This window comes from Peromyscus californicus, unplaced genomic scaffold (genome assembly GCF_007827085.1).
Source record: "Peromyscus californicus insignis strain IS unplaced genomic scaffold, ASM782708v3 Scaffold_2__1_contigs__length_46816999, whole genome shotgun sequence".
Classification (NCBI taxonomy): Eukaryota; Metazoa; Chordata; class Mammalia; order Rodentia; family Cricetidae; genus Peromyscus; species Peromyscus californicus.
This window is the reverse complement of record NW_026294540.1, coordinates 11,328,308-11,348,918: the sequence shown is the minus strand read 5'-3', so window position 1 is coordinate 11,348,918 and position 20,611 is coordinate 11,328,308. Positions and strand designations below refer to the sequence as shown.

The window sequence follows — 20,611 nt, the reverse complement described above, 5'->3', positions numbered from 1 at the left end:
ATATCATCTTGTCTAACCTGAAGTTATGATAAAGGCCTGGGGTCTTGAAGTTGTCAGGGAGTAGATAATCTGTTTTGAGGCAAGGTCTCATGTAGCCCAGGCTGACCTCGAACCTGAATTCCTGATCATCCTGCCTCCAAGCATTGGGGCTTACAGGTGCTTCCCTTATTACTTACATCAAGCGCCAGGTCATAGTTACAAGTTGGCATTGAGCCCTCCCTCTTCCTCTCTCTGGCTGTGAGTTATTGGGTTGACTCTTGATATGGCAAACATTCAACTTTCTCTATCAATAAAATGGCCACCAGGTTTGTGAGGCTGATGAGTGGAACAGATGTATGTGGCCACTGTCATGGCCGTGAGCTGTGGGAGCAAAGATAAACAAAAAATAAAAAAAAAAACAAAACTGGCAGTTGGCTGCCATGTCTCCCATACCTGCCTTCCTCCCTTCCCAGGTCTGGAAGCGCTCAGGAGCATGGTTCTTCAAGGGTTTCCCCAAACAAGTCCTTCCACAGCCCATGCCTATAAAGAAGACCAAGCCCCAGCAGCCTGCTGGTGAGCCTGCCGCCCCGGAGCAGCCTACAGCCCGGGCTCCAGCTCGAGGTACGACAAAGCCAACCCCTTTCAGAACCTTGGACAGGTCCCGGCCTACTGGTCTACCTGGAGGTGTCCTAGGGAAGTACTTGTTGTCTGTCAGCTTCTGGCCTCTTGTCTAGGACTCCGTAGCCCCTTCACAGTTTACCATGAACCTTGTTTGGGAGGGTATCACAGGGAACTTTCTAGAAAAACCAGCTTGCCAACTGGCTTTGCTGTCTTCCTTAGTGGGAAATTGAAAAGCACAAAAGAAGAAATTAAAATTAGGAATTGGGAGAGGCCCCCCACTCACCTGAATATACCATGGAACCTGGGGAACTTGGGCCTGCTAAAGACGGTTTCCTGGTTTTCTTGTGTTTCTTCCCCTCCCTTCTCCTTTTTCTTCTCCCTCTCCTCCTCTTCTCTGTCTCCTCCTCCCTCTCCTCTTTCTCTTTCTTCCCCTCTTTTTTTATTTTTGGGAAGAATCTTATGTAGCCTAGGATACTCTGGAACTCCATTATATCCAAGGATTTGGTGCCCTTGAACCTGAATCTCCTGCCTCTACCTCCCTAGTGCTGGATTATAGGTGTGCGACACCATGCCTGATTTTCACGTGTGTTTCTTCTATCGACTGTAAATAATTCTGAAACTGGACTAATTAAAAGTGAAAGATGAATAGAAGTGAAATTAGCAAAAGAAAATTACCAGCACTATTAATATCATGGCTTTTATCCGAGTATGGTTATTAATAATTAATGTGATCATTAAAAGAGAGAGAGGCAAATAGGAAGAAAAATGACTCCACATTTTCACTGGATAGCACCACTTGGACTGGCCAGACAAAGCCCTTGTAATAATCCCAATTAACACTGGATGGCAAGACCCAACTTGAGCAGCAATGCTGGGCATCATTTCTCAAAAGTGAGCTAGAGACACAGGGCTCAAATCTCAGCCCCCGACCCGATCTCTCAGAATCGTGGTGCCTGGTGCCAAAGGTTTTCTTTGTGGAGCAACACCAGCCATTTCTTTCTCTTGTGAAGCCACAAAGTTGTCAACAGACACTGTGTCCCTGAGGGGTGTGCAGTCCTACCAACCATCCCTCCTCCTGGTCACCCGTTCCTCCCTCTGCTGGGAGTGTCCAACCCACAGCCCACAGGCCACATGCAGCCCAGGATAGCTATGAATTCAGCCCAAAACAAAACTGCAAACTTATTTAGAACAGAAGCAGAATTTTGAGTCTTTTTTTTTTTTTTTTTTTTTTTTTGGTAACATGGCTGTGTGGTGCTTGCCTGTAGATTCACAGATAACGATGCCATGTTATGATGTCAAAGGTTGGACAAACTGCTGGTCTAGGCAGAAGAGTTGGCTGTTGTTTTGTTGGTCTGTGCTTATGTTTTCACATGCAATAAGGAAATTTGGAGCAAGCTTGAGGGAGAGGCTGTAGGGAAGCTTACTTAATTCTTCAAAACCTTTTCTCAGGAAGAGAGGCCGAGCCCCTTGTGGAGCTCTGAAGTAAGAACTCTCCAGACACCAGAGAGAGAGAGAGAGAGAAGTTATTTCATTATGAGTCCAGGATGGCTTTGAACTCATGACCCTCCTGTCTTAGCCCCAGTCCCGTCCCTGTGACAGGATGAAGGACGTAACCTAAAAGGAAGAAAGATGAACTTAGCTCACAGCCTCAGAGGTCTCAGTCTGGCATAGAGGAGAGGGTGTGGCCAAGCAGTTCACACAGCAGTGGACAGAAAGTAGAGTTTCCTCCAGTGAGACTCCACCTCCTAAAGTTTCACCACCTCCCAGAACGTGCCACCAGCTGGAGGCCAGGCGCTCAGCGCATGAGCCTATCTCTAGCTGTTGTGAATTGTGCTGTTATAAACATCTCCAACAAATATCTATTCAAGTCTTTGGAGTAGATACCTGCAAGAGAGAGAATACCACAATGTTGGGCAGTTCTATATTTAACCTTTTAAAGAAACCACCCTCCTGTTTCCTATGTAGCATAGACTTTTACATTTTTGTCAATTATACACAAGGATTCCAGTTTCTATATACATTTGTCAACTCGTGTGACTGTCTGGTTTGTTTAGCTGTTTGGTGTATTTGTTTGCTTGGCTGGTTGGTTTTGGGGACAGGGCTTCCCACTGTAGCTAGCCTGGACTGGAGTGCATAGTGATCCTCCCGCCTCAGCTTCTTTAAGTGCTAAGGTTACAAGCTTGAGCCACTAAGCCCAGTGCTGGTTTTTGTTCATTTGCTTTTTATTTTTGAGGCAGGGTCTCACCGTGAAGCCCTGGCTGGCCTAGAACTTGCTCTGTAGACCAGGCTGACCTCAAACTCACAGAGATCTGCCTACCTGTCTCCCAAGTGCCCAGATTAAAGATGTGCACCCCCACACTCAGCTGTGGGTTGGTTTTTAAGTACTAGCTACCTCCGGCCCATGGGTGTGAGTCTGTATCTCAGAGTGGTGCTGTAGATTTGATTGACATTTCCCTAAAAGTCAGTGGCACCCAGCTTTTCCCACTTGGATACTCCACAGAAATGTCTGTTTTGGCCCTTGGCCCATGTTTTAAACAGGACTCTGTTGCCCTTGGGCTGGTGTTCTTTACATGGAGGATTCCAGCCCTTTGTTGCTGGGTCATTTGTAAATGGCTTCTGCCCCCCTGTGGCTCACTCGCTCTCTTTGTGGATGGTGTCACTTGATTTTCAGGGGTTTGATTTTGATGAAGTCCAATTGGTCCTCTGCTTTGAGTGTCGAATCTAAGAAGCTGTGACATGAAGTTTGTCCTTTGTGTTTTCTCTGTGTTTGATGATTTAGCTTGTATGCGCATGCACATTCATGGGCATGAATGTACATATGTGTGTGTGTGTGTGTGTGTGTGTGTGTGTGTGTGTGCGCACGTGCATTCATATGCATGTGGGAGCATGCATGTTCCTGTGTGTGTGTGTGTGTGTGTGTGTGTGTGTGTGTGTGTACTTGTCTGTGTGTGAGCACATGTACATGTGTGTGCACGTGGGTGCATGCATTGAGTGTGTATATGTTTGGTACATTTTCAGTTGACTTTTTTAGATGTAATCAGTGCTTTTCATGTGTTGTTCAGCCTCCTGAAGGAAAAGACAACATCAGGACATCCCTGACCACACGAAATCCACCCCCCAGAGTCAATGTCAGATGCACGGTGTGGTGGCGCACACCTGTGATGTGACTGTAACCCCAGAGCAGAGATGGGGGCAATGAGGGGCAGAGACAAGCAGTCATGGGGCTCACTAGCCAGCTGCCTAACTGAGATGGAGAGCTCTGGGTTCAGGGGGAAACCCTCTCAAAAAATAAGGTGGAGAATGGTAGAAGGAGATACCCAGTGTTGACCTCTGGCCTCCGCATTCATTCCCCACAGGCAGAAATATACACGTGTGCATGCACACAGGCACATACACACACATGTATGCACACACAAGAGTATACACACATGTGCACCTGTACAATCAATGTCCATGTCTCCTTATCTCCTAGCACCACCCACTCCATGTTGAGCTGACCTTACTGCCCCCTTTTCTGAGTTCCCGGGTGGAAGGACGGACACAGCCCTAGGACATGCCACTATCCAAGTTGGCCTCCCCAACCTACTTCCGGGCGCATGCCTCTTCACTCCAGATGGCCCTTAAGCCCCTCAGTGCTCTCTCCTCTCTTCCTAGCCTATTCCAGGATTCCTGGTTGAATGTAGGCTGTCTAAGGTGTGCAGGTGAACAAACGATCCATTAGTAACATTAACTCCTCTTACGGAGCGCCTGCTCTGCACCGATCACATGATTAAACTCTTGGCGTGTATCATCTCACTTAATCCCATCGTCAGCTCACTGGGGGGCAGGTTCTAGGTAAGCACACTACGTTGATCCATGCCCACAGGCCCATTTTATTGTTTTATTTTGAGACCGATTCTGGTCTTGTACTCACTCTGTGTCCCAGGTAGGCCTCAAATTTGCAAGCTTCCTACCTGAGTGGCTGAGATGACCGGCCTGCATCCCTGGGCCCAGCTGACCTGTGCTTTTCAATAACCCTGCAGCCACTGAGATTTGCCCAGAGGGTCTAAGCACTGAGGGACAAAAAAGAAGGACCAGAGAAGGGCAGCCTTCAGTGGACCCTTAAGTGTGTGTGTGTGTGTGTGTGTGTGTGTGTGTGTGTGTGCACGCGCGCGCGCGCGCATGTGAATTATGCTGTCTCCCTCTTTCTGCAGGTTTGAGGAGGGCTAACTCAGTCCAGGCCTCCCGCCACACCCCGGCCTCAATGCCAAGCCAGGCATCTCCCCAACCTGTGCAGCCAGGTACCTGCCATGCAGCCCCTGTGTGCCCTGGTGTCCCCAAGCAGTGACTCCAGTCCCATCACCCTGCAGGACTGAAACCGGAAGAGCCCTGAGCTCTTTCTAGACCCTGGGAGTGAAGGAGCCCCCCCCCCCCCCCCCGTGCTGAGGGCAGGACTGCGGTAGAGGTGTGGGTGGGTGGAGCAATCTGTCCACTGTGAAGGGACAGGGCCTTGGTGGTACCTCTTCCACATCTCAGAGGAGGAGGAAATGGGACTCGGGAAGATCTCCATGCTGAGGTTGGACCTGGGCTTTTCCAATGCCAGCTGCGCCCCCCCTCCCTCCCCTCCCCCGGGACAGTTCCAGACATCCCAGGGACCTCTGCACACCATTGCCTCCTGTCCACCCTGTGAAGTGAGGGAAGGGACAGACCCCAGAAGTATGTCCTCATCACCATTCCTTTTCTGTCCCCTCGCAGGGGCCCCTGGGGGCAGCAGGGCCGCTCCTGGGCCAGGACGCTTTCCAGAGCAGAGTGCAGGCAAGTGTGAACTGTCCCAGCCTCTCGGAGAACACATGTACTCAGCCTGTACCCCAAGACCTGTCTGATGAGGCCTAAGCAGCCCACTTTCTGATACCCTGGACTGTCCACACTGACAAGCCAGCTCCTGCGGCCCAGAGCCCAGACTGCCTGGCATCCCCTCTGGCCCTTCACTCCCTGCTGCGTTACTCCTGGCCAGTGACTAACCCTCTCTGAGCTTCAGTGTTTTGTTGTGTTTTCTATGAAGTGTGAGTCAGCCTGGGACCTCTCTCACAGTCTTGTCGGGACGATTAAACAAATTAAACCAAAAAAAAAGTTAAAACAAAACTCAAAATCCAACCAACCGGCCAAACAAAAACCACTTTTTGTGGAGTCTGCTGTGTGTGTGGCCCATGATAAGCAAACAGTGATGATTCCATGACCCACATGCAGGCCGCAGGTGCCTGGTTGTCATGGTTACGAGGTAGCCATGGTTTTTCACGGACCCTCATTGTTTAACGCACCTTTGGATTCGGTAACTCCCACTCTACAAATAAGGAAACTTGCCAGGCGGTGGTGGCGCACGCCTTTAATCCCAGCACTCGGGAGGCAGAGCCAGGCGGATCTCTGTGAGTTCGAGGCCAGCCTGGGCTACCAAGTGAGTTCCAGGAGAGGCGCAAAGCTACACAGAGAAACCCTGTCTCGAAAAAACCAAAAAAAAAAAAAAAAAAAAAACAAATAAGGAAACTTAAGGCTCAGAGATGTTAAGTAACTGGCCCTACGTCACACAGCTGAGGTTAATTGAGGTTCATACTGTCTGGCTGAGTCCACACCACTCACTGACCTCTGTGGGGTTTATCTTGCTTTTATCCAAATCAGCCCTGGGGCATGCCTGTCACATTCAGGCTCCCAGACCTCTGATTCTAAGTGCGGCCTGGGAACCTGCATTCTGGAAGCTTCCTCCAGCCGCGTTGCTATGACACAGACTCAATGCTGCCTCTTCCCTGTCTCCTCTCGTCCCCACAGAGGCTCCTCCAAGTGACCCTGGCTATCCAGGGGCTGTCGCCCCAGGCCGGGAGGAGAGGACAGGACCTGTGGGGGGCTTCCCGTCGTCAGCTCCCCACCCTGCAGGCCCCTATTCCCAGGCGGCCCCTGCCCGCCAGCCACCACCTGCAGAGGAGGAGGAGGAGGAGGCCAACAGCTACGACTCTGATGAAGCAAGTAAGAGGCTCTGGCAGGGGAGGAGGCGGCGTGTTGGGAAAAGTCGCCCAGAAACTGGGCTGGAGATAGGGCGGGAATGGGACTCTGAAGCCAACAGATGCCACCTAACTGCTAGCATGTGGACCCTCAAAATCCTGTGGTTCTGGGGATCAAACCCAGGGCCTTGGATGTGCTGGGAAAGGGCTACAGCCAGCCACTCCCCAGTGCTGGGATGGCTGGTGAGTGCCACCGTGTGGTCAGTGCTGGTACCACATGTCCTATTAGGGTAAAGCTTAAGAGTGGAGCCTCGTTGAGTCATTTAAAGCCTCTTGTGGGGTTTCTTGAGGTTCACCTCAGGTGGCCATCTGCCAGACAGAATTATCTGGGGGCCCACAACCGCCTCAAGCAGGCCTGAGTCCCTGAGTCTAATGATGTGTGTCTATCTCATTTTTTTCCCTCGTGACTAGGATCCCTGCTAGATCATCCTTACAATGATTTATTAGACACCTACTGTATCCCTCTTGAACTCAGAACCAGGGGGACACAGACAGACACAGACAGACACACACACACACACACACACACACATATACAGGCTTTTTCTTTGTCTGCTATGGCTGAAGCAGCCAGGAAAGCAGAACGTTTGGAATGCTACTGGGAGGCGGGGCTTCCTGTGTTGCTTCCTGTGTTGGCTGATGGGTAGGTAAACTGAGGCACCGCAGGGAAAGTGCTTGGTGAACTGGACACCGCCATGATTGTGTCGGGCTGAGCACACATCAGGAATGACAGCGTTGTTAACACAAAGGTTGCAGGCCAGGAAAGTGGACGCTGGTGGAGCTGAGCTCTGGGTGGGCCTCCCTTCCCACAAGGGCCATCCACACTCCCTAGTTCCTGTCCCTAGGGAGTGGGGACAGGAATTCTCTCCTCTCAATCTGCATATAGTCCTGGAAAAGCTCCCTGAGACTCAGAAATGGCCAGTTAGGTAGGGTTTCTACTGCTGTGATAAACACCAGGACTAAAAGCAGCTTGGGGAAGAAAGAGTTTATTCCAGCTTACAGTTTGTAGTCCATCAAGAATGGAAGTCAGGGCAGGAACTCAAACAGGGCAGGAACCTAGAGGCCGGAGCTGATGCAGAGGCCATAGAGGGGCTCACTCAACCTGCTTTCTTATAGAGCCCAGGACCACCAGCCCAGGGATGACATTACCCACAATGGGCTGGGCCCTCCCCATCAATCAAGAAAATGACCCTCCCCTACCTGACTGGCCTGTGGGACATTTCCTTAGTTGAGATTTCCTCTTTCCAAACGACCTAGCTTGTGTCAAGTTGCCATAAAACTAGCCAACATAGCCAGTGAGCAGAGGGGCTGGAAGCCCATCACAGGGTTCCAGTCACTTGAGGGTCACACTGCATGATATAGCAGTTGCCCCCTTTGACATATGGGGGCACTCCAGAGTCAGGGGTCTGTGGTCTCAGGGAAGAGAGAGGGGAGCCCACCTGCCGTATCAGTCCCCAGCAGCATTCTGTATCTGCCCTCCTCCATCCTTGTCCTGGATGCTCTTCCGTCCTCAATCTCCCGAGTGTGACCTCTGCCAGCCTCCAGGCTGCCCTGGTGTAAGGCTCTGTCACAGGGCTGGGTACAGCTGGCTTCTCTCTGTTCCTCACTTCCTCAGCTTTGTCACCGACAAGGATTTCTTGACCTCCAGGTGACTCAGCGGCTCCAGGCCCTAGGTCATTGGGACAAAAGGCAACAGGAGAGACAAGAGTCAAACTATGGATGAAACATGCATCGTTTCGAGGTTACAATCAGGGAGGGTTTCTCTAGGAGGCGACTTTTGAGCCAAGCTGTAGAACGTGAGAGGGTGTGAGCCATGTGAGCATGGGGGGAGAGAGAGAGAGAGAGAGAGAGAGAGAGAGAGAGAGAGAGAGAGAGCATTCCCAGCAAGAGGACCAGCAAATGCTGATATCCATGTATTCCTTCAGCACACACAGGAGCACCTACTGTGTGCCTTGCACACAGTAGGGATAGGGAAGTCAATCAAGATCCCTAGCCCTTATCTTCAGGGAGCTCTCAACCTGCCAGGGGAGGAAGTCACTAACTAACACATACAAATGATTGTAGAAGGCTCTCGGGAGAGAGGTCTACCAGGATAGAGTATAAGACCGGGCTCTGCCCTCTCTCTCTTCTGTGGTCCCAATACCCAGCTGAGGCTGGACCCATTGGTGAGTCCCCAGGAAATGTTTGTGGATTGACAAAACATCTAACATTTTCTTGGCTCCCGTCTGTGTTGCCTGTAGCCACACTGGGTGCCCTGGAATTCAGCCTTCTCTATGACCAGGACAACAGCAACCTGCAGTGTACCATCATCAGAGCGAAGGTGGGTGGGGACCCCCGGGGATGCTCTGGTTTTCCTAGGAGACTGAGGGGATGGGTCCCAGGCCTGGCTCCTGCCGTCACTGTGGTAATGGCAGAGATGTGAACAGGGTTGTCACCCGCCATAGCAGACTTCCTTGGGGAGGACTTCCCCTGGGGATGGTCCTGTGGCTGCTTCCTGGGAGTGGAGGCAGCTTGGCTATGAGGGTCACCTAGGCCACCCACAGCACGCAGAGGGGACACCACAGCTGCCACCAAGACAGCCAGACTTGGTGTTTTCCGTCTCTCCGGCTGATGCCGTTGTCTGCCAGGGGCAGCAGTGAGGTGGAAACCGTGGCTGTGGTATTAAGGTGGTTTTGTGGGGAGGGAGGTACTGTCGCAAGCTGAATTCCAGACCTTGGGGGACTCGGCGAGGGGGGGCATGAACTTAAGTCTGGGATCCCATGGGGAAAAAAAACCCCAGCAAGGACACCGCACTGTGTTACTTGGGGAAGTGGCTGACCCTCTCTGACTCATTGGGGGTGACGGTGATGTCTTCCCTCCAAGGCAGGCTGGGAGCACCAAATGCTAAGTGGCTGGCCATTTGTGGGTATCTAGGACAGTCCCCTCTCTGTGCCTGCTGGCCTGTGGTAGAAGCGACACGACCCTCTTTCTTCACTCAAACACCCCAGTTTGGAGGATAAACAAGAATCAACATCTTAAAGCAACTCCAGCCTCAACCCACCTTCCCACCCAAGCCATTTTTTTAGCATGCAATTATTGAGCCCCTACTGTGTACTGAACACTGTACTGAGTGATCAGGTGTATATTACTCTCTTCTCTATTTTGGTGACCAGGTGAGGGAGGCATTTTTATTATGTATAGTATTCTGCCTGCATGTATGCCTGCATGCCAAAAGAGGGCACCAGATCTCATTACAGATGGTTGTGAGCCACCATGTGGTTGCTGGGAATTGAACTCAGGACCTCTGGAAGAGCAGCCAGTGCTCTTAACCTCTGAGCCATCTCTCCAGCTATGGGAGGCATTTTTAGTAGCCCCATTATTCAGGTGGGGAAACTGAGGCCAGAAAGCTAATGCCTGGGGTCACATCCTTGGATACATGAGGCATATCTTCAAAGGCAAGATTTCATTCATAACTCCCTGAACCCCACCGAGCTGTGGACACGGTCGACCCCATCAATCAGATGAGCAGGTTGAGGTCATGGGTGGGACTCCTACCTAGCCAGGGTGGGTGGAGAGTGTCTGAGTCACAAAACCTGGAGTACTGCTTAGGTGAACAAGGCCAGCTTACCTAATCTCAGAAAGTGATGCTAAAGTCACTTTCTCCTGGCCTTGAGGAGGGACAGGCAGTGTGAGCCTCATCCTCTAAGTGGGGGAAACTGAGGCCTCAAATGAAGGCAGAGGTCAGACCCTGGATTCAGGACTGTCTCTGTCCCCAGCCACATCTCTCTGCTGTCTATGCCAGGGTGCCCTCTCTATCCCTTTTACAACACCCAGGGGCAACTGTGCTGAAACCACCCTGATGGAAACAGGCTCAGAGAGGCATAGAAAGCTGCCCAAGGCCACACAGCTAGGGAGTGGTATGTTGTTAAACCCTGTGCCTGATGTCAGCGTCATTTTCATGATACAGCGTCCCTCTGTTCTGTCCCCACTGGGTGAGACAGATGCCATCCTCTGCTGTGGCTGACCATCTTGTGCCTCCTCCTCCTCCTGCAGGGACTGAAGCCCATGGACTCCAATGGCTTGGCGGATCCATATGTGAAGCTGCATCTGCTGCCTGGCGCCAGCAAGGTACACAGCGGCCCCGGCGCGCACGCGCGCGCACACACACACACACACACACACACACACACACACACACTTTGACCCATCATTGTCTTTGAGCTAAAGACGTGCCCACCCCTGGCTGTGATTGGCTAGTGATGCTATGGTCCCCCCCCCCTCCTCCAGCCCACTGGTGACTTTTGCTGCCCTTCAAAACCCAATCGTTCATTTACACCTTAGTGTGAATTAGGACCATCCAGCCTCCTCTTGTGTTTGTGGGTGTATTTCTAGTCTTCTCTCCTGGAGTAAAATGAAAAACTTTCGCAACTTTTTTAAAAGGCTGAACTCAGTGGCACAGGTTTATGACCCCAGCTACTGGGGAGGCTGAGGCAGGAGGGTCACAAGTTCAAGGCCTGCCTGAGTCACTTAGTGTGCTCCATCTTGAGGTTTAAGTCTGTTTGGGGTGGGGGTGTTCCTCAGGGGGAGAGCACCTGCCTACTGCGTCACGGCCATGGGTTCGACCCTCAGTGCTGTGGGAGGGAGGAGGGAAGGCAGGCCATCCCCTCTGAGGACTTTTGGGCCTGGAGGACACTTCCTGAGGACTCGGGAGACATGCCCATGTCCCTGCCTCAGAATGAGTGGCATCATTTCTGCTATAAGCCGTGTCTGTCTCCATGGGAGATGCCTAAGCTTCCTCACTTAAGGGAATGTTTGAGGAGGGGCTCCAGGTTGTCTCTACTGATGGATGCCTGCCTGCCTGTCTCTTGGACCTCTAGTCCAACAAGCTGCGTACGAAGACCCTGCGCAACACGCGGAACCCCGTGTGGAATGAGACACTGCAGTACCACGGCATCACGGAGGAGGACATGCAGAGAAAGACGCTCAGGTGCCTGCAGGTGGCAGTGAAGGGTGGGACCAGCCCTTAAAAAAACAGCATGGACTCCAGCAGGAACTGTAAATGTGGGGGGTGGGGGGTGGGGAGGGAGGTGAGAACTTCCCTGTCTAGGTGCCCACAGTTGTCAGCCTGTGTTGTCCAGGCAGCCATGGCAGCCATCTGCACATGCTCAGTACGGACTGAGGGGTTTTTGTCCCTCATTGTGTTTGGATGTATATCCCACAGCTTCCGGCATGGCTAAGACTCACATGCGTGGCGCTGAAGAAGCCACAGGGAAGGGTAGATAAGCAGGTAGGGTTGTGCATGCCTGTCATCCCAACACTGTGAGGCTGAGGCAGGAGGCTCAGGCATTCTAGGCTGGCCTAGACTACATAGTGAATTTGAATCTAGCCTGGGCTACATCGTAAGTCATTGTCTCAAGAAAAGGCGGTGTGCACTGTGTGATTCCATTTACCCAGGATCAAGTGCAGGTGTGTGGCCCCTTGCAGGGAAGAGTGGGTCTCTTAAGGTAAGGGAGGGTCTAGGGAAGGACCCCAGCACTGGAATGTTCTAGCTCTTTGTGTGAGCAGTGGTTAGTTGGGATCATGAGAGGCATAGACCCCCTCAGGCTGTGAACTGAGTCACTCACCAGGCTGCAGGTAAACCGAGGCCACGCCCAGTACCTCTCACTCAGGTGCACAGGGGGGCTCAGTATCTGTTGCTCTTTCTCTCTGGTTCCGCGGCAGGATCTCCGTGTGTGACGAGGACAAATTCGGCCACAATGAGTTCATTGGTGAGACCAGGTTCTCACTCAAAAAGCTGAAGCCTAACCAGAGGAAAAATTTCAACATCTGCCTCGAGCGGGTGATCCCGGTGAGCCAGGGGCTGCCTGCTGCCTTCCTGCTAGGCATTGTGGGTATCAGGCAGGGGCTGTGGCAGTGCAGAGTGCCAGGCAGAGGTGGGCTGACTTAGGGTCGGGAGCACATGGCCCGGGTCACCCAGAAGTAGGGAGCCAGCTTCTCCAGTCAGCTGGGAGTGTGGCTCACACAGAGTAAGTCTCGAAAACCAGTCCTGGACATGAGGCATCTCACTGGGACCCTGTCTGGTGGCAGCTGGTTCTTCAGGCTTCTTTTTCATTCTCACTTGGTGAATCCAGCTGGTCAGGACGGGATGGTCATATCCTCAACATCACCAGCTTCTGGGTAATGCCTGTCTGGCTAAAGTGGACACTGCTGTCCCAAGACACGGAGGTAGCCAGGTGTCTGAGGAACCACCTCCTTCTACCTCACTGCACTAAGGACAGGACTTGTCAACACTGTCCCCTCCTCCCAGCTGTCCTCATCTCTGATGGGTGGAGGTTGAGTTTAACCCATAGTTCACAACCATGCTTCTCAGAACCTTGGGGTCCATCAGAAGGACCCCAGAGCGACACAGGAGAAACATCTAGTAGGCCAGACCCCAAGAGCCCTGAACTACCCAGCCTGAGTGAATGAGTACTTGTGGTTTAAGGGTGGGCTCGCCGACACCTGGACAGTCTGCTGGTCCTCTGACCTTTGGTGTCGTCTTCCGTAAATTGGAGAATGCAGTAAAACTCACACATGGTTGCTGCCCCCATCTTGACAGTTAATGCTGTGTAAACATTGGTGATTGGGAGAGTGGGGGGGGGGGGATGTGGCTTGGAGAGCCCACCCTTGTGGCTCTGGGTCCTCCCTGGGCAGGGGGATGAGCCTCAAGGTTACCATCCCATTCTGTCTCCTCCCACAGATGAAGCGCGCAGGGACCACTGGGTCAGCCCGTGGCATGGCACTCTACGAGGAGGAGGTGAGCTGGCTGTGGGTGGGAAGTGGTGGTGTCTCTGCTGAGACTACCAGGGACCTCTTTTCTCTTCTTTTCCTCCCACATCATCCCACCATCACTGACCTGCTGGCTCATGGGGGGAAGGGAGAATGTCCTTCATCCCCAGGCTCAGACCATGGGAAGAGGGGACTTCTCCTATCCTCACATACCCATGGCTCCAGAGCCTACTTCACATGGCTTCTATTGCTGGGTCTGCAATGGCATACTCATCCCTTTGTAGCAGGGGACCTGAGGCCAGTCAGGGGCCAAGGTCAGTGACCAGGATGGAGCTCAGCTACAATGAATGTTCCAATCAGGGCTCTGCTCCCTTCTGACTCAAGCTGAGCTGCCCCCCCACCCTGCGCAATGTGTGAGCCTAGCCTGGGGCATGCTCCTGGGCTGCCAGAGGCACCTGCTGTCCATGGTGCTGACTGACCCTTTCGCTGGCCCTGGCTCTCCCGCCCTCCAATGCAACCTCCCACACCTCTGAGCCCCACATCGTCTTTTGCCACACGCAGCAGGTGGAGCGAATCGGCGATATAGAGGAACGTGGAAAGATCCTGGTGTCCCTCATGTACAGCACACAGCAGGGCGGCCTCATTGTGGGCATTATCCGCTGTGTGCACCTGGCCGCCATGGACGCCAATGGCTACTCAGACCCTTTCGTCAAGCTGTGAGTCAAACAGCACCCATGGGAGATAAGAGGGGTTCTGGGGGTCTCAAACCCTGGGAGAGGGAGGATGAGGATGAGAGACCCCTCTAGACTATTAACCATTGAGGCCCAGAGAAGGAAGGAGTCTGCCCTAGGTCACACAGCTAAACTATGCCCAGTGCAGACTGAACATGAGGCTGGAAGCCAGCCAGTGTGATGCCTGCCACATGGGGACCCTTGTAACTGTCCCTTCCTAGAGTGATTGCCATAGTGATCCCACTTACAGACCCCAGGGGTCAGCTGCCCATGTCCCCAGTAGCTCAGATCTCCACTGCCAAAGAAGCAATGTGACTTGATTCAAATTCACTATAGAAACACCCCAAATACCCCAGACTCGGGGTTATTCCATCAACATTGTCAAAGCTGCTCCACTGGTGACCACTAGAACCAGATGTCCCCACCCTGAGAGGGTTTTAGCCCTCTTGTCTCACTCCTGTAGAAAATACCATAAGAGCGTAAGCAGACTTGGTTGCTGGAATGTTCTTCAGCCATTCTGATCATTAGTGTCTGTCAAACCCTGCCCCCAAAAGTCCTTGTTTTCACCCAGATAATACTGATTGAGCACCTACTGTGTGGTAGGCACTGTGCCCTACTCTGAGAAAGAGCTTCCTGGCTGGTGGAAATGGTGGTGTGTGCAAAGGCCATGGGGTAGAGAGGAGAATAAGGAAGCAGTGGTCAAGAGCATGATGGGAAAAGAAAGCTGGGGTGGAGCTGAGATCCAACCACATGGACACTGGGGCCATAAGAGGAGAGGTTAAACTCTCCCCTGAGGTCACAGGAAGCCAGTGGATAGCATTGAACAGCAGGATGACCCAAGGTGCTCAGAGCAGGGCCACCACCATCCAAGGTGTCACCAGTGTTGGGTCACTTTCTGATACATGGGTGTCTCTTCCCAGCTGGCTGAAACCAGACATGGGGAAGAAAGCCAAGCACAAGACTCAGATTAAAAAGAAAACGCTGAACCCTGAGTTTAATGAGGTAAGTCTGCCTCCTCCTTTGACGTACTGGTGGAGACTTCCTGCCTGTGAGAGAGGAGTGAATCCCTTCCAGAATACTCCTTGTCACCTCAAAAGAGCATTTTGTTGTCGGTCGGCTTGAGTTATGTCAAAGGGAAGCGGGGCAGACTCCCTGTCACAAAGCCCAGAGCTTGAGAACCCTGCAGGGAGGAAGCTGTTTTCAGATACTGAACTAAGTCACCCCCAGGGTCTTTCCTGAGCTACGTGGACATGAATGAGGGCAGCGGCACTCTCGGCCACCTCCACAGCCTCCCATCGAATCCCACTGAGCACTGGGTCCTCAAGTATGCTCCACTCCCCTGTGTTCTCAAGTCCCCCACCTTGGCTCGGACCATGGGAGGTCACACCTGAGCCATGGTAGTAGACTCCTGGCTCCTCCTCCATAGAAGAGCAGAAAACTCCAATCTGAATGTACCGTCCCCTTTTTAAGTGGCTGTAACACCTCGTGCCCCTTTTCCTCCCTGACAAACTCCTATCCATGCCTCAAAACACAGAATAATGTGACTCCCCCCCACAACCTTTTCCTATGTCTCCAGAGTCATCTGTCCCTCCATCTCATGCTGAACCCCTGCTTCTCCATTACCCGTCCATAAGCCAGCCTGGCGGGAGGGGTGCAGGTGTCTGTCCCATTAGCGAATGACTGAATAAGGAGTATAAAGGAGCAGAGTTGTAACCTCACCCACCTGGACAGCCTCCATCTCAAACCCCAAACAAAGAGAAAAATACATTCTCAAGATGCCAGGAGACCAGGGCTGAGCTGGACTGCTGGGCTGTCCCACCCCTGCGCTCCCCTCTGGCCTTTCCTCTAAGCTTGCTAATACTGGATTCTACCATGCTTTGCAAGTGGGGGGAGAGATGTATGATACGGTTTTTTTTTTTTTATGATGGTTTTTGAAAGCCAACATTCAAAAACTCACTCAGGAGACCCACACTGCAGGCTGCCCTACCTTCTCTCAGAATCTGGACAAGTCACAAATAATACAAATGGGGGCGGGGAGGGGGGAAGGGGTGCAGACCTGGGAGGCCGAGGCAGGAGGTTCGGAAGTTCAAGGCCATCCCGGACTACCTAGCGAGACCCCAAGACACTGCCTCAAAACAAAACAAGAAATATCCCATCAGACCCTCCTTCCTGTGGCCTTAGTGAGTTTTTTCTGAGACAACAATAGTACGAACTTCTGAGTTTAAGAAACCTGCAGCCGGATTGCTCATAGTTCACCTGACATCACCGTACACAGCAGTCAGCAAAGCATTTCTTGGAAATGGTCCTAAATGGATCATCATGGATGGATGGAGTGATCTTGCCTCTTGGATGCCACTGGTGGTGTCATTAATGGCTGAAAATTAGAGGCAGCCTACACACCCAACTGTGAGGGACCAAGTTACAGCCCGACAGCCATTAAATGTCACCATGGAAATGGTTATGTAGACCCAGTGAGCCTTTGGGGCACCTGATGACCTGCATTTGCTATCTGAGGCCTACGTGGTAGGAGAACCCCACCAGTGGTCCTCTGACCTCTATCTGGGAGTCATGGCATGCAAACACACATAAACCCATGCGTGGTGTTTTTAAGATGATGACATTTAAGACACTTTTATTCATTTGTTTTGTTGTTTGTTTGAGACAAGTTCTCACTTGGTAGCCCTGGTTGGCCTGGAACTCACTGTGTAGCTAACACTGGCCTTGAACTCATAGTGGTCCTCCTGCCTCAGCCTCCCAAGTACTCGAATTAGAGGCATGAACTGTCACATTGACATGAAATATTTTTAAGAAATGGGCTAAGTTTTGGTTTTTTGGATTTTTTTTTTCTGTTTTTCAAGACAGGGTTTCTCTGTGTAGTTTTGGTTGGTGCCTGTCCTGGATCTCGCTCTGTAGACCAGGCTGACCTCGAACTCACAGAGATCCACCTGGCTCTGCCTCTCAAATGCTGGGATTAAAGGTGTGCACCACCACCGCCCGGCTGCTAAACTGGTTTTTAACATAAGTTATAAAGTGCAAAATGGAAACCTCAAAACTAGATTTAGAATTCATTGTTTGTTTTTAAATCACACATCAGTATAAACGCACATGGGCCCACCCTGACAGTGGCTGTTCTTGGGTGGCCGTGATGGATAATGCGTCATGGCTTCCTTCCTTGTTTGTTTGAACAATGAACATGACTGAACTTTACAAGTCGGCCGAAGAGTTGCTTTTTTTAAAGACTGTTAAGACCAGTGGTGGCTGAGGGTGAGGTACAAGGCTCATCCATGAGTTTGAGTCTAGCCTGGGCTACACAGTTGAGCTCCAGGCCAGCCTGGGCTAAGTGAGACCCTGTCTCAAAAAGCAAAACCAGACAAAGGCTGGGCTACTGTAAATCCCTAAATGCTAATTGAGGTACGCAATCTCAGGAAGCTTCCAGAAAGGCTGAATTCACCATCCTTGACCAACGACTGCCCAGTACCAAACAGATCCTGCTGCCAAAGTGTCACCGGGATTTCTTGTCCTAAGGAGTGTTTGATGAAAGGACATGACAGGCCTGGGGTGGGAAGGGTTCTTTGCTCCCAGAATGCCCTACTCCAGGGACTCCTCAGGCTCCTTCCCTAGCTGCCTGTGCTGGAGGCTCCTGGGATTGTTGCTCAGCCCTCCCTATCCTATTCACAGGAGTTTTTTTACGACATCAAGCACAGCGACCTGGCCAAAAAGTCCCTGGATATCTCAGTGTGGGACTACGACATCGGCAAATCTAACGATTACATCGGTGAGTGCCCCGGCCCTGGAGACAGCCCCCTCATCCGGCCTCCCCCAGAGAGGACGCCTTGCAGGGCTAGGGGAGGCTAGGTTCATACCATCCCATCTTCCAGCAGCTCTGTAGGCTCAGGGCTAACCTGGGACTCAGGGTCCCGACTTTGATCCCACCTGGATGTGCCTTTAATGAGTGAGGGTACACACCCACAGCAGAATAACTGAACCCCAAGAGAGCACAGAGTGTATCCTCTGCAGGCACCAGGGACACTCCTCCCCCCCTTAATCTCTATGCAAGTTCCAGATGTTGAGTTTAACTTCACCAGCCCTTCCAAAGGCCAAGGATAGAGAGAGTCATAAACATGGTACAGGGAGAGATTCCAGGCAGGGATAAGGATGGAACTGACCCTTGGGGAATCGACAGTGAATGCCCGGTATGTGGAGACAAGTACAGAAAAGGGTAGAAGCTGGGCAAGGATTCTAGGGGGTCTGGCTAGGTGCTGCAGCAAAAAGCCATAGTTCAGAGGGTTATTGATAATAATGGCAGTCACATACCAAAGGCCTCTTCTTAGAGGGCGGGGAGGGCTGGGGGTGTCACTGTCTTTCTCCCTGAGTCTAGGGACGTGAGTGGCCACTGTGTCCCTCTCCACTGACCTGCCCCTCTCTCCCTTCCCTGCTCATCCCCAGGAGGCTGCCAGCTGGGGATCTCGGCCAAAGGTGAGCGCTTGAAACATTGGTACGAATGTCTGAAGAACAAGGACAAGAAGATTGAACGCTGGCACCAGCTGCAGAACGAGAACCACGTGTCGAGTGATTAGGACCTAGTGCCCCAGTGCCCCCATCTCCGCCCCAGCTGGTCTCCCCTCTCAGAGCCGCCCTTGCTACCCTTGAGCCTTTGATATCTCCCCCACTTCAGACTGCTGCCAAAGACCCGCTCCCTGGGCTGCAGGGTCTGTATGCGAGCCCTCTCTGGTCCCTGGGATGGGGATGGGGGTGGGGGTGGGAGTGGAGAGATGTTTACAAAGGGGCTTGCTCTGATCTTGAACACATACAAGGTCATTCCCTGTGTCCTGTCTACGTGTCCCCTTGGGCATCGGCAGGCCCTCAGCCTGTAAGGACCAGCTCAGGGGCAGAAATTGTACATCGAGGCCGCCTCTGTCCCCCCACCCCAAAACACTCCAGAACAAAACAGACCCACCCTCGACTCTAGACACACAGGATACACAGAGGGCCTGCACCCCTTCCTCCAGGAAGATGCCCATCTGCTTCTTAGGAAAACGAATCCCCCGCTCGCTCTCCCAGCACCACCCTCTCCTGGCTCATCTTCCACCCTAACATTGCCCCTCATCCACCCTTACGCCCCCCCTGCCCTACTGTCTCTCTCCTACTCTCCCCTCCACAATGGAGGATGTGAGACAGAGCCTCACCCTGCCCCTGTGCCGGTGCCCCTCGCCAGCCTAGTCAGCAACCTCACAAGCTGGATAAACCTGGGCCCCACACCTCTGAAGTCACATCTCCTGTTGGCATGCCTGGCTGTCCTCGGGCCTGGGGTCTGCAGCGGGCACAGCCTGGGCGCATGGCAGCCGCCTTCTAGCACTGTAGATACCTTGAGGTCCAGGATCTCTTTCTCGTCCCTGGTTCCCCAAATGGGCACAGGTGGCACAGAGCTCTGGATCTGAGGGGACCTCCTCCCAGGCCCCATGCTTCTCCCTTCTTCTACTCTTCGGCAATGAACAAAGGAACCGGCCCCCACTCCCACTCAGAGCCACCTCTGTTCTGTCTCTCTCTCTTCCCTAAGGTTCCCGGGGGCGAGCAAATAACAGTATTACGAACTCTAAGCAGGCCAGAACCCTCCTAGTCTATCACAAATCAAGAGGAATGTGCATCCGAGGCTGGAGTCGGGCCGTCTTCCACGCACAAGAAGAAAGTCTAGTTTTTCCCATTTTGATAGTCTTTCCCCGTCAGTGTCCCAAGCCCCATCACACCCCCCTGAGGCAGTCAGACCAAGACTAAAAACTCTCATTCCCAACTCAGTCTTGCTTGTTCCTTCCAATGTCCCTTGGGATGTCCCCCTGCCCTCAGGGACTCTTGTGTTGCCCTGAAGTGGCTCTCTTCTAGAATCAGGCTCTCTGCCTGCCCCAAAGTGGCTGACAGTCCCCCACTACCACCCTCCCCCCGACCTTTGACTCTCCGTTTAGTCCCCATGGTCCCCCCCCCACGCTCTGCCCACTTCCCTGTCATGGTCACCCTTAGGAGAAAGCATGCTGGCTGTGTCGTCCAAGCCTACTGCTGGTTTTGGCTCTGGTCTCGGAATGCAGCCTGCTTGAAGCGCCCTGACGCCATCCACCACTCATGCACCCACCCCTTCACGTAGAACACACCCCCCCCCCCCAGGTGCATGCACAATGCCCACTGCCTTTACTTTGCACTAATGTAGCCAAAAAATAAAGTAGGAATATCTGGGAAAGCAGCTGTCCTGCCTCTATTCCTTTCTGGTTTCTAGATGTTTCTTCTGCCTTCCTACCAGGACAGTTATTGGCTTGGGGATCACACAAGCAGTTTATCGGGGTGCAGCGAAGGAACTCAACAGAGGGGCTGTTTGTTTGATTTATCCTGAGCATAGGCAGATGGGCTCCCACAACCTGGCTTCTAAGAAGATGGAGAGGAGTCCCCTGAGTTTCTTGAGCCTATCAAACAGGGGGCAAACTTTCGTCTCCACCCTCCCATCTTTGGAAAAAATGCCAA

The 20,611-nt window shown here is 52.4% G+C and overlaps 1 protein-coding gene across 3 annotated transcripts in view; it reads left to right on the top strand.

Annotated features, from left to right (window-relative positions):
- Positions 1–20,336, top strand: part of Rph3a (rabphilin 3A) — a 77,313-nt gene extending 56,977 nt beyond the window's left edge. For all 3 annotated transcript variants that reach the window (XM_052755233.1, XM_052755234.1, XM_052755232.1), the window contains 13 exons: positions 453–600; positions 4,794–4,880; positions 5,335–5,394; positions 6,400–6,594; positions 8,870–8,949; positions 10,662–10,736; positions 11,486–11,595; positions 12,330–12,456; positions 13,348–13,404; positions 13,938–14,092; positions 15,028–15,109; positions 17,786–17,882; positions 18,554–20,336. In XM_052755233.1, coding sequence (XP_052611193.1) covers positions 453–600; positions 4,794–4,880; positions 5,335–5,394; positions 6,400–6,594; positions 8,870–8,949; positions 10,662–10,736; positions 11,486–11,595; positions 12,330–12,456; positions 13,348–13,404; positions 13,938–14,092; positions 15,028–15,109; positions 17,786–17,882; positions 18,554–18,684 — 1,404 coding nt within the window. In that variant the 3' untranslated portion in view covers positions 18,685–20,336. The remainder of the gene's footprint in view (positions 1–452; positions 601–4,793; positions 4,881–5,334; positions 5,395–6,399; positions 6,595–8,869; positions 8,950–10,661; positions 10,737–11,485; positions 11,596–12,329; positions 12,457–13,347; positions 13,405–13,937; positions 14,093–15,027; positions 15,110–17,785; positions 17,883–18,553) is intronic.
- The last annotated feature ends 275 nt before the right edge of the window (positions 20,337–20,611 follow it).